General features: G+C 31.6%; 1 protein-coding gene across 1 annotated transcript in view; it reads left to right on the plus strand.

Moving 5' to 3' along the window:
* Positions 1-12,463, plus strand: part of LOC143410798 (uncharacterized) — a 97,050-nt gene extending 84,587 nt beyond the window's left edge. The window contains exons 28-37 of the mRNA XM_076871513.1: positions 827-880; positions 1,764-1,871; positions 2,393-2,446; positions 2,555-2,590; positions 2,682-2,735; positions 4,405-4,654; positions 7,924-8,036; positions 9,331-9,399; positions 11,100-11,333; positions 12,317-12,463. Of these exons, the coding sequence (XP_076727628.1) occupies positions 827-880; positions 1,764-1,871; positions 2,393-2,446; positions 2,555-2,590; positions 2,682-2,735; positions 4,405-4,654; positions 7,924-8,036; positions 9,331-9,399; positions 11,100-11,333; positions 12,317-12,463 (1,119 nt within the window). The remainder of the gene's footprint in view (positions 1-826; positions 881-1,763; positions 1,872-2,392; positions 2,447-2,554; positions 2,591-2,681; positions 2,736-4,404; positions 4,655-7,923; positions 8,037-9,330; positions 9,400-11,099; positions 11,334-12,316) is intronic.
* Positions 12,464-12,845: the final 382 nt, after the last annotated feature.

Raw genomic sequence — 12,845 nt, forward strand, 5'->3', positions numbered from 1 at the left:
TTTTTAAGCTTTAATGAGCATCAGATCTATGAAACAGATTATGGGATACCACACATTCTGGTTCTGTTGATCTGCACAAGGTCTAAGAATTTTCTTCCTAATAAGTCCATAGGTGATGCTGATGCTAATGTTTGGAGGACAGCACTTTGAGAGATCCATTACTATAACATATTCTAATGTTCTTTCTTGTTGTTGTTCTGGGGATTGAACCCAAGGCCTTGCACATACTAGTCAAGTACTCTACCACCTACCTGCACCCCTGTTGGGTATTCCAATCTAGATGAAAGGGCAATGTCAAAATCCACTCTTAGGATATATTTAAAAGTGAATAGAGAATTTTTTATAGTCTTCTTTTTGTCTGTGGTTTAACAAAGCAGCATGATTGTTTATGTTAATACAAAAAAGAATCTAACTTAATTTAGATAAATTTGTTTGATGATTAATTTTCTTCTCATTAGAAGAATATTGTTTGACACATGCACATTTAATACTGCATATACTTTGCCTAAAGTATTTTTGTCTGTTAATAGAACAATATAAGGAATTTGTCCATTTTATATCAATATCCACACAAACTATGGCATATTTCTCAATTCGTATTTATTTAATCAGGATTATGAATATTATGGTTTAATGTTATTGTCACAGATTAAACCAGGATGTGTTAAATATATACATTTACATGTAATCCTGAAAAATAAACATTGATCATTATGAACTTTTTTTAAACTACATAGTTCCCAAATCAAACTAACTCTGTGATAAGTAATATGATTTTTATATTTATGCCTACTCTCAATGTGTTTATTTTTTTCTTATTATTTAGGGACCTCCTGGTTTACCTGGTCTCAAAGGAGATCCTGGCTCCAAGGGTGAGAAGGTAAGAATTTTTTTAAAGTGTGTTGTTATACTTTTGATGTACTAATAGCAGAAGTCATTACTTTTGCAGATTAAAACCTCTCAAAAGGAAATTTCGAAAGATAGCTTTGTCATTCTAACCATGAAAAGCTACAACTCTCAGCTTCCCAGATGTGTTTATAGAAGAGAATGTATGCAAAGTAATGGTGGAAAACGAACCAGAATCCAGTGTTGCATCTTCTCAGTGTGCCCTTTTAGAAACCATATAGAGAAAGCATATGGTTGTACTAAAATAACTGTTCACAAGATAAGCAGATGGAATACCAAAATGACCACTTTTATGTTTTGAAACATAAAAATAATTTAAACTAGAAATATCTTTCAAGTAGTAATCCGATCTCCAAGAATTTATACTGTGTTGCACTAAGTAGAGAAAACAAGCTTTTTTTTTGAATGGCATTAATATTGTTTAGATTATTTTTAAATCTCCAGATGTTTTCTTAAAACTGCAAAGTCTCTGGAGAATAGAAAACATTTCATATTAAATTAGATGCTCATTAAAATAATGAGTTTTCCGTTGTTAATATCATCAATATTACTTATCGATATTGTTTTTTAAGCTGAATGATCCTTACATGAAGCATCAAAGATATTTTTAGAAAAAATTCAGTTCCGTAACATACCAAACCCCTAACAAAGGTTGCACTTAATGTTAAGTAGTAAAAATCCTGTTAAGCAAGAAGAGAGGGAAGATCTTTACATTCCATTTAGAAAGGTTATTTAAATGTATTTTATATACATTTAAAATTTTTATTTCATGAATTTAATGTGCAAATATTTTATGACTAGAGTTTACTAATGGCTCTAATTTATGTACTACTAAATTTTTTCCCCCTCTTCCAAAGGGCCATCCTGGTTTAATTGGCTTGATAGGTCCTCCAGGAGAGCAAGGGGAGAAGGGTGACAGAGGACTCCCTGGAACTCAAGGGTCTCCAGGAGCAAAGGGGGATGGGGTGAGTAAAAGCATGAATGCTTCTTTCTCTCTTCCAATCGTACACACACACACACTTCACATATTTCTTTAAACATGACCAAAGAAGTACTTTAGAGCATCTTTATTGGAGTTTATTTTAATCAGTGGTATTTTCAAATGATGTTGATTTGACATTAAAGTAAATACATTAAAAATGTGAATTATTAAAACCATAACAATCATAGTTTAGTATTTGCACAACCATGTTTTGAATCCTCATCACATGCAAGTTTATTCTGAGTGCTGCAGGGATATAAAATATATATGTACATAACCTTCATACTATAGATATTTATCTAGTATCTCAATATCTATAGACAGTACACCAGGTGGAAAAATTCAGATTACTTTATAAAAGTTATTTCTTAGCTTCACAATGGAAAATTTTAGGCTGTTCTTAGGGGATTTTTAATCTCTACTTTTGGAATGTGTGTTTTTATGCAAAGAATGGAAATGGAATTGCTGAGGAAAACTCATTAAATCAGATCATTCTCCCTCTAGGGAATTCCAGGTCCCGCTGGTCTCATAGGCCCACCTGGTCCTCCAGGCTTACCTGTAAGTGCTGGACAAAGCAATCTTATAAGTCACAGTTAAGCTACGAGTATAACAAAAAGGTACAAATGCTCTAGATTTTTAATCTGTGCTTTTGTCTGCATTTTCCAGGGTCCTCAAGGTCCCAAGGGTAACAAAGGCTCCTCTGTAAGTGCTTCTCCCTTTGACATTTTAATTTTTGAGTGAAGTCCATTAAATTACTTTGTTCTCCTACTTATATTCACTCTTTTTCTAACAGGGACCCGCTGGCCAGAAAGGTGACAGTGGTCTTCCAGGGCCTCCTGGACCTCCGGTAAGTGCATGTTGACAAGAATGATGTTCTGATAACTTACATCTGGAGACTGGCAGTGATTTGTTTGCAACTATAAAATGGATGAAAACTATGTACTGTCCAAGGTTCTGACTTTATAACAAATGTAACAATGTCAACTAAGTAATAAAGTCTACATGCCAAGACCTATGAACTGATTTGACTCTTTAAATAGAGGAAACCTTAATTACATATTATAATAATCTTTATTTTTTCAAAAGAATCATGATTTTTATCATACTTTAATGAATCCAATTAATTGTATGCCACAAAGGAACATTTACCTGACTTTAGGAATAAAGATAAAAGTTCAGATGCTGGGCATTGTTTCTCTGTATCATGTAATGATAGTAATAGAAACAAAAATAATAACTACCATTTATAAGTACTTATATTAACCAGACTTAAACACTACTAAAAGGTAGAATTACAATATATAAGTATGGGAAAGAATACTTAATCTTCTTTCCTGAGTTAAAATGTTTCCAATTACATGTTTACTAGTTTTCTAAGACTACCCTGATAGCATACCAGAAGACTGAGTGGCTATAAAAACAGAATGTATTATCTCACAGTTCTGGAGGGTAGGAGTCCTAATCAAGGGGCCAATAGGGTTGTTTTCTTCTGAGAGCCCTGAGGAAGGATCTGTTCTGAATCTCCTTTATATTGTCTTCCCTCTGTGTGTGTCTCTGTGTTCAAATGTTCCATCTTTATAATAATGTCAGACATGTTGTATTAGGGTCCACCCTAATGACCTCATCTTAACTCCTGCATCTCCCATGACCCTATTTGAAAATAAGATCAAATTTCTGAGGTATTAAGAGTTATAAATTCAACATAGAAGTTATTCCAATGTTCACTTTAACCCATAACAATGTGGATTAAATATTTCGTGTGGTTCTACTTTTACATAAACATAAATTGAAGTCTGATTACTTTTAAGTGTTAATTTATAAAGATATAAGTAATACATAATGAAGCACACTAATATTCTGTTTCAGAATATAAATTTTTGTGAAATGTAATACATTTTATTAGATAGTGTAAGAGCTTTAAAATGTTGCTCTAATCTGTAGAGACATTTTCAGGGGAGGGGAGGCAGTGGGTACTAGAGATTGAGGGGGGTGCACTTAACTATTCAGCTACATCCCCAACCCATTTTTTATTTTTTGTTTTGAGACAGGGTCTTGCTAAGTTGCTTAAGGCCTCACTAAATTGCTGAGTCTAGCCTAAAACTTGCAATCCTCCTGTCTCAGGCTTCTAATTTTCTGGGATTACCAGTGTGAGCCACTGCGTCCAGCTGAGATTTTAAAATATAGTTCTAGAAATAGTGTGTCAATGAGGACTACTCAGAAAATCAGAGAGTAACATACATAACATGTTAATAGAAAACTATGCTACAATATGTACATAAAGTGCCAGAAATCTGACTTGTGCACCTACCTCCATATTTCCACCAGATAATTTTTAAAAGAAATTACAAAATTTACATATATACATATATATGTGTATTTATTCATATGATTTTTTTCATGTATCATTTTGCAACTATAGAAAAGCTAAACCAACTGTAATTTCTTATAAGCTGGAAGAATATTTTTTACTTTATGGAACACTCACATATTTTATACCCACTTTGTCTTCTTTACAGGGTCCACCTGGTGAAGTCATTCAGCCTTTACCAATCTTGTCACCCAAAAAAATGAGAAGACATACTGAAAGCATGCAAGCAGATATAGGCGATAATATTCTTGATTACTCCGATGGAATGGAGGAAATATTTGGTTCCCTCAATTCCCTAAAGCAAGACATTGAGCATATGAAGTTTCCAATGGGTACTCAGACCAATCCCGCCCGAACTTGCAAAGACCTGCAACTCAGCCACCCTGACTTCCCAGATGGTATGTTAATAATACATGACAAAACAAATGTACTGAGTTGCTAAGTTACTGAAGTGCATTGTGAGCTCGTTAATTCTAATTAAATGTTTAATATACTCTCTAAATAAAACTAGAGCAAACAATTACTAATTCTACTCTTGTAGACAGAAAAAGTCATTTATATTGTGTAATTCAAGGTCTTCTTTGGAAAATCCTTGTCTGTTAAATAAGGTTTTCATTGAACTGTGAAAAGATGATTTTTGGATAATGATTGCTCACACAAATGCACTTTGCCTTATAAATAACTCAGAATGGGTATTATGTATGCATACATATGTGCATATCACCATACAATTGTTACTAAGTTACTTTATATTAATATGATTAATATAGTACATTAAGACAATCACATTAATATTAATTAACATTTGCATGAATTTGATCAAGTACTTTACACTAACATGGATAATCTGAATATGATTAAACAGCATAACATGAACATTTGATCTATCAGTTGAGCAAAATTTGATAAACAGAATATTTAAGGATTGGGATAACTTGCAACAAAAATTTTTCTTTCATTGATCCACAATTATCTAGTAGAACTATTCATATTTTGCTTTATAATTATAATCAGGATATTTTCTTTTGCCTAGAGCTTGGAAAAACCTATACATATCTATTTTTCTGAGAAGGAAAAGTTCAGCTATGCTTAGATAGTTGATTAAAGTCATAAGTACTTAACTAACAAAGGGGTAGATATTTATGATTAATAAATCTTCCCATCGATACTGAAATAATTTACCTTCCTTTACTTCTAAGAAAATACTGCTTTTCAATATCATCAAATAATGAATTTAATAAATTAGATCTAAATAACACAGTGAAGATAGGAAAGTCTAAATTAATTCATATATAACCACTATAAAGGAAAAATATCATAAAATCTTACTTTCTTAAGCATAGCCAATTAAAACTAAAACACAGCTAGTAGTTAAGGATTCTGTGCAAATTGATAATTCAGGGTCTTCCAATTTGTGTTTATTTAAATGAAAAATACACGTTTAGATCTGTGATTTATAAAGAGATTCTTACTTTTAACTGGCATTATGTACACAAAGGATTTAAATAATTTGGCTTGAGCCTGTGCTAGAAATTTTTCCCTTCTATTCACAGATTAAAATATACTTGACCAATCAACGAATTTCCACTGAAGTTTTTATGACATTTAAATGAGAATACAGAGAATACAGCTACATAATATACATGATTCTTATACTTTAGATCTCAATGAATAAAGTAATCATACAAAATTGAAAATTAAATGTAAAAGATGGCAGCATGTACTGAATTTGAAAGCACATATGATTTAGAACCAGAGAATTTTAAAAAGTATTATAAACTTTAAGAGTGGTAATCCCACTGTGGGCTGTAGTTTCCAATAATTTCTCTGTGATAACTAGCTTCATTACTTTTAAGTGTGACATCAAAGTAAGGTTAATTAATTAATTCTTGAATACTGCCAGGTGCTGTTTTTCATACACACATTCATAGGTGAACAGAAAAAATAATGTTCTTGACCTATTTATTATCTAATGGTAGAGATAGAAAAACGAAAAATATTAGTAATAGCATATTATGGATAGTTATATGAAAAGTGGGTATTTATTTATGTAGGGGATGAATCCATCTTGTATAAACTCAATATTAATATTGTGGATATGACATTTAACCTGAAACTTTAATATAGACAGTCACACTAAGAATCAAAAGAATATTCCAGGCAGAAGATGCAGCACATTTGCAAAGCTTTGAAGAGAAGATTTTGATGTTTTCATGAAATTAAAAGAAGGCGATTGTAGCTGAACAATAGTGAGCAAATTGAAAATGATTTAAAGTGTTTTTGGAAGAAAGTAAAATGAATTCAAGAGAGCTGGTTAAGAATCTCTGGGACTACTCTGGACAAGAGGTAACGGAGGCTTCATTTAGAGATATGGCAGTAGAAATGATATATGGGTAAATTGGAGATAAATTGAACATAGGATCTACAGGATATTGATCCATTTATTAAACAAAGATATCTGAATAATTAAGCTATTAACATTATTTGAAAGACTATTTAATAAAAATGTTAATTCCATAAAGCAAAATAAATTTTTTTCCCATATAATTCAAACAATATATTCTTTAAAAACATTAAAATATCAAAGACAGCATAGTTAGCTCTGTTGATAAAATCTTAGATAGGATTTTTGTTCTCTTGTATATTTTTTCTGAGAATTTCAATTTGTTTCAGATATGTATGTATTAGTAGTGTAATTGTAAAAAGTGTGAATGTTTTTGTTACCTGATAAACAGTAGAAGCTATTAACTATTTGAGTACTTCCACTGTTTTCATATAGTAGAAGATAAACATTGAATGAAGTTGGAGTTTTGAGAGTTCCAGTACTAAGCTAAGCTACCAGAGCTTTTAAAATTATAAGTTCAAAATCGTTGTATTCACATAATTCAAATTCACATTTAAAATTAAGTTTAGAGCATGATGTGATAGGAAGAAAGCAAAGTAATTGTCACCTGTTTATCAATTTTGTCTCCTAATAATTCTTGTTAACAAAAACCATTCTGTTAATTATTCAAAGAATAACTTTATGTTACTCCTAATCTTGACCATCTTTATTCACCTAATGCTAAAATATTAATCATGATTATTCACATGAAAAAATTCGTTTGACCACATTGCATTAATGGCATTAATAGCAGGTCACATTTAAATATATAATGCAGTTCTCCTTCTTAGGATCAACATTTATTACAAGAAGTTTTTGTGTAAAATAAGGTGAAGGTATGATTTCTGTGGCTAAATAGGTACTCCATTGTTACAGATAAATAAATTAGGTCAAAATGGATTATCACACTCACATTTCTGAAACAAAGTACTACATAGTAGATTTGGATTCAACTAGATCTGATTCCATTATACATGTAATTTATTACACATGGATTCACAGGATGTTATTATTTGAAGAGGTAACAGATTAATACCTAAAAGTGATTGGTATGATAAGACCAAAAAAAATATTTCAGATATGGTTCCTTTACAAAGAGTTGAGGCAAAAAAGAAAAGGTCACTCCAGCTAATCAAATATATACCCTAATATGCCTAAAAGCATAAAAGTAACGAGATCTATGAATATTGACTTTCCTTATTTCTCTTTTTAATAAAATTTGATTCTCATACATTTGATATTGTTAATGAACTTGTGTATGACCTGCTTTTTCCTACTTTCTAGGTGAATATTGGATTGATCCTAACCAAGGTTGCTCAGGAGATTCCTTCAAAGTTTATTGTAATTTCACATCTGGCGGTGAGACTTGCCTTTATCCAGACAAAAAATCTGAGGGAGTAAGTACCAATCTGTTTTGGTGGCGAATGTTGACAGTTCCTGCCATGTTTTTGCAATATTGAACTAAACAGGAAAATTATACTGTCATATTTTCATTTATCTGCTTTTCTTACAGGGTAATTAGAGCATTTCATTTGCATAAACATGAATAAGGCACCCAAGTGATGCATAGAGTTAACAAATACTTCTTTCCTTTATTTTTTGCCCAGATGTATTCTTTAGGCACCTGCTTGCTCTCTAAAATTCTATGGTTTTTCCATGACACATCACAGCTGAATCTCAAATTTTAGTACATATATAGTATTCTTCTGCCCAATTATCACATGGTAACACTCACAGCTGCATATTATACTCAAAATGAAAAATTTCATAAAGAATTTTTCTTTTACATGCTTTTCACCTAATAGTATCAATGTACTTGAGTTACGTCTTTAAAGCTACATGCAGATCATTAACAGAATCAGAGATTTTCATTAGCATAAGTGCATTTTCCAAACAATTTCTTTAGAAAATGACACAGGCTCCTAGAGGTAAAGGAACTCCATAAGACAAAGCAAATAATTTTATGTGTGATTGATCTTTTTAGGAGAATATTTAAGTTGGTAACATCAGAATGATATATTATGGTCAGGAGACAAAGCAACTTCCATCTTCCAACCCAACTTATCACATGGCAAGGCATAATACACCTCCTCTAGCCCCCAAAATAATCCATGGCAAAGGAAAATGCTGCCCCTCACACTGATTATTCAGATTTCCTAATGATAAAGCCTTATAAACTCATAATTTACTGATCTTTACTTAATAATAAATGCAGATCTACAAGGGATTCTTTATATTCCCAGAAGAAATGATTAGTCTTACTTTCTACCAATGACTTTTCTGGGACAGCTCACCCTTAGTTACTGGAGAAATGTTTTCAGAATGCTTCCTTTGATACACAGTGCTGTTCCTTGTCTTTTGGGGTTGATGCTGGCTGGCATTTGGAGGATTTCTTTTGTGAGAGATTACCCGAGAGTTCTAATGATGTCCCCTACAGCTCTTAGTCTGCCTTTACCAAGTTATCTCTCCCCATTTATTTTTAAACCACTGAAGAGATCATAAAAAAAATGATTCAATATTTATTACATGCAATTCATAGGATCTAGCTCAAATGTTGCTCTTTATCTCATTTTATGTATATTTCAAAAGCTCTTTAGTTTCTTAATCTTACTAAAATTTACCCATATAGACAAAAAAATTATCATTTATAATATTTGCCTAACTTTTAATTTTCCTGTTCCTTTACAATAGGTAAGACTTTCATTGTGGCCAAAGGAGAAACCAGGAAGTTGGTTTAGTGAATTTAAGAGAGGAAAATTGGTATGTTATTACCTCAGCATGAAATGGTTTATTTCAAATTCCATAAGCCGAGCTCAAATTATATAGATCTTGTGTTCTCCAATTTGCTCTGCCTAGCATCTCTTAGACCACTATGGTATCCTAAAGCAATTTAATTTGTTTTTGTATCAAAATAGATGGAAGTACTAAATTTCAAGTTCAAGACAAAGTTATCATAAAATGAATTTTGCTAAAAATATCAGCAAAAGTATTTAATATCCATTTAATATCTTTGACTATCACTATTTCATTTCCTATTTGCTTGATCCCTAGTTTATTCTTTGGTTTTCATTTCATGAAGAACTTTTAGCATGTACGATTATTTTTTTCTGATTGTTACCTTTGGGAATATACTGAACAAACCTACCTTTTATTTGTATTGTAAGCCAAATTTACATATTTCCATACAATTACCAGTTTCCCTTAAAAATTTTGTAAAGATATTTTAAGATTGTGTCTTAGACTAAATTCATATTAAAAGTCATTTAAAATATGTGTTTAAATTACTTTAATTAGGAGTTAACCAAATTGAAGTGTTTCCCACTTATCCAAATAATTATTCAATCAATTAATATTTTTTAAAAATGCTACTATTTTCCACTGATGAAAATTCGTACATTTATCATTACTATATAAACATACATATTAATGACTTATAATTTCCTAGTTTAGTATTCAGGCTAGATATTATGTATCCAAGCTACATTCTTATTTGTGTATGAGTGTAAAATATACACAAGTAGAACCCTGTGTGTGTTTGTTTTGTGAAGCTTTATTTTCCTTAGAGTTCATTGCCAAAGTAAATTTTTCCCCTAAACTCACGAGGCTCCTCAATATCTCTCTGTTAATCAGTAAAGAATAGATAAAGTTTTTATAAGAAGAAAAGTCAGATCAGTGCTTTTGTATTGCCTTCATGTATAAATCACAGTGAATTTGTAATGTTTTTTAAATTTAGGTTTATACATTTCTCTTAAGCTCAGTGATCTCCATTATGCCCAACAAAAATTTTGTGAAGATGACATAAGACAAGTCTTAATAATTTACATTTAAAACTATTTTTCTGCTATAAATACAAAATAGTATTGACTCAACAATTATTAATTCCTATTGTCTCTGCCATTAAGCTGGGTGCTGGTGATAAAACAGTGAAAAAAAGCATATATATAAAATCTGAGAATGGACTGAAACTCTGCTTTGAAAATTAGAAGACCAAAACACCTTGGAAGACTATAGCCCCCAAATAAAAAGTACAGGAGCATGATCAAAGAACAAAACCAGTTAACCTTTGCATCACACTGAGATTCCTTGGTTTTCATTGTTTCATTATTTTACAATTAAAAAAAAAAGATATGAAATATACTGAAGTATTTCTTCAAAGCAGAATCATTTTTATTTTTCTGGCAGTGTTTTCTGATTAGGAAACAATAGACATTGTGATTTTGTCAAGGATAAGCAGTGGTTAGATAGAGTAAGTGAGTTGGAGATAGAGACCTGAGTTCATAAAATCCTGTCTCTGGGTCTTGTAACCCTCAATTCTCACTTTTTCTCAGTGGGTTACAAAAGGGCTGTGGATTCATCTACATCCTTCCAGCATCAAAGTTCACTGTCAACAGTGATTTATTTTTTCATAGCATAAAAGAGAAAAAGAGTCTTTATGTGTCTTTTTATTCTTTTATTCCCAGCTTTCATATTTAGATGATGAAGGCAATACCATTAACATGGTGCAAATGACATTCCTGAAACTTCTCACTGCCTCTGCTCGGCAAAATTTCACCTATAACTGTCATCAGTCGGCTGCCTGGTATGATGTGTCATCAGGAAGTTATGACAAAGCACTTCGGTTCCTGGGATCAAATGATGAGGAGATGTCCTGTGATAACAACCCTTACATCAAAGCACTGCATGATGGCTGTGCGGTGAGTGAAATCTCTGCTTGTCTTCTTCACAGATCAGAGGCAGCCTCTAACAGCCTCACTTTAATTCTAAGCCAGATTTCTCTCAATGGCTGTCAGTTATTAATAAGATTTGATGCTTAACATTGACATATTAAAATACAGAGTTTTCAAAACCACTAATGTTCACACACAGATATGCACACATGCAGACACTCTGAAATACACAAAGATACATTTTTGAAGACATAACAGAAGGTAATCTTAGATAGGTGCTTTTTAATTGTCACTGTGTTAACAGCAACTTAGGAAACTACTATCATTTTTGTTATCTTTATTCTCTGGAACCAATGTTCATGCACATGGGAATTCCATATAATAGCAATTTGCTTTGACTAAGTGTTGATGACTGAAGAGATAGCACAATTGCAAAATAAGAGCACCCATGATTTCAACAGAATGAGTGGGGTACAAGTAGAACAAGAAAGAGAACACAAATCAGGTTATAGATGCACAAGTCCTGGAAAGCATTCTAAATAGTAGTATATTATTAATATTTATAAAAATTAGCATATGGAAGTAGAAATGTTTCAACTTTTGTTATGATTTTATACTGTATTTGACAAGAGAATTTGACCATCTATATCTTAATTATAATTAAAATAATAAGGATGTACTACTTATATTATGGGATCTAGTACCAGCATCAATTTTTATATTAAATTGTATTTATCAACTTAATTAGTTTTAAATGTGCAGTATGTTGGATGATCATAGTTGAGTTACTACAATTAAATATTAAGCATTATTGTTAATATTCAAAATTTAAAACTGAATGTGATCCTCCACTCATAATAGCAAAAAGTTATCACACAATTTTTGGCAAATTTTGGATTTATTCTCTTCTTTCTTATCTTCTAGCCTCCTTTCAGAAGCTTAGGAAAATAACATGTGTTTTAGCAATATTAAATTATCATGTAATTTTTAATTTATGCTTAATTTTACAGTCCAGAAAAGGCTATGAAAAGACTGTAATTGAAATCAACACACTGAAAATCGATCAAGTACCTATCATTGATGTAATGATCAATGCCTTTGGTGATCAGAATCAAAAATTTGGATTTGAAGTTGGTCCAGTTTGCTTTCTTGCCTAAGATTAAGATGAAGAACCTATGAAACCAACAGAAAATATACCTTGGTGCCAGCAATCCATTTCATGCCACATGCAAGTTTTGAATAAGGATGGTATAGAGTACAAATTGCTACATATACTTGTACCATTTAGGAAATACTGATGCCCTTGAGGGGGCAGAATCATGTGAAAAAAGCTTTGAAAATCATAAAGAAATAAGGTAGTGTGGCTGAGATGGAAACAGGGCTGATTCTTAATTCTCGACCCTCATCTCTCCTTTTCCTATTTGCATTTCTTTGGTGCTGTAGAAAAAAAAAGACAAAAATATATATTCATAAAAAAATATGGTGCTCATTCCCGTCCATCAAGGATATGCTAAAACAGTGTGTTTAATAAATTGTAAT

The sequence above is a fragment of the Callospermophilus lateralis genome, chromosome 11 (assembly GCF_048772815.1).
Source record: "Callospermophilus lateralis isolate mCalLat2 chromosome 11, mCalLat2.hap1, whole genome shotgun sequence".
Lineage (NCBI taxonomy): Eukaryota > Metazoa > Chordata > Mammalia > Rodentia > Sciuridae > Callospermophilus > Callospermophilus lateralis.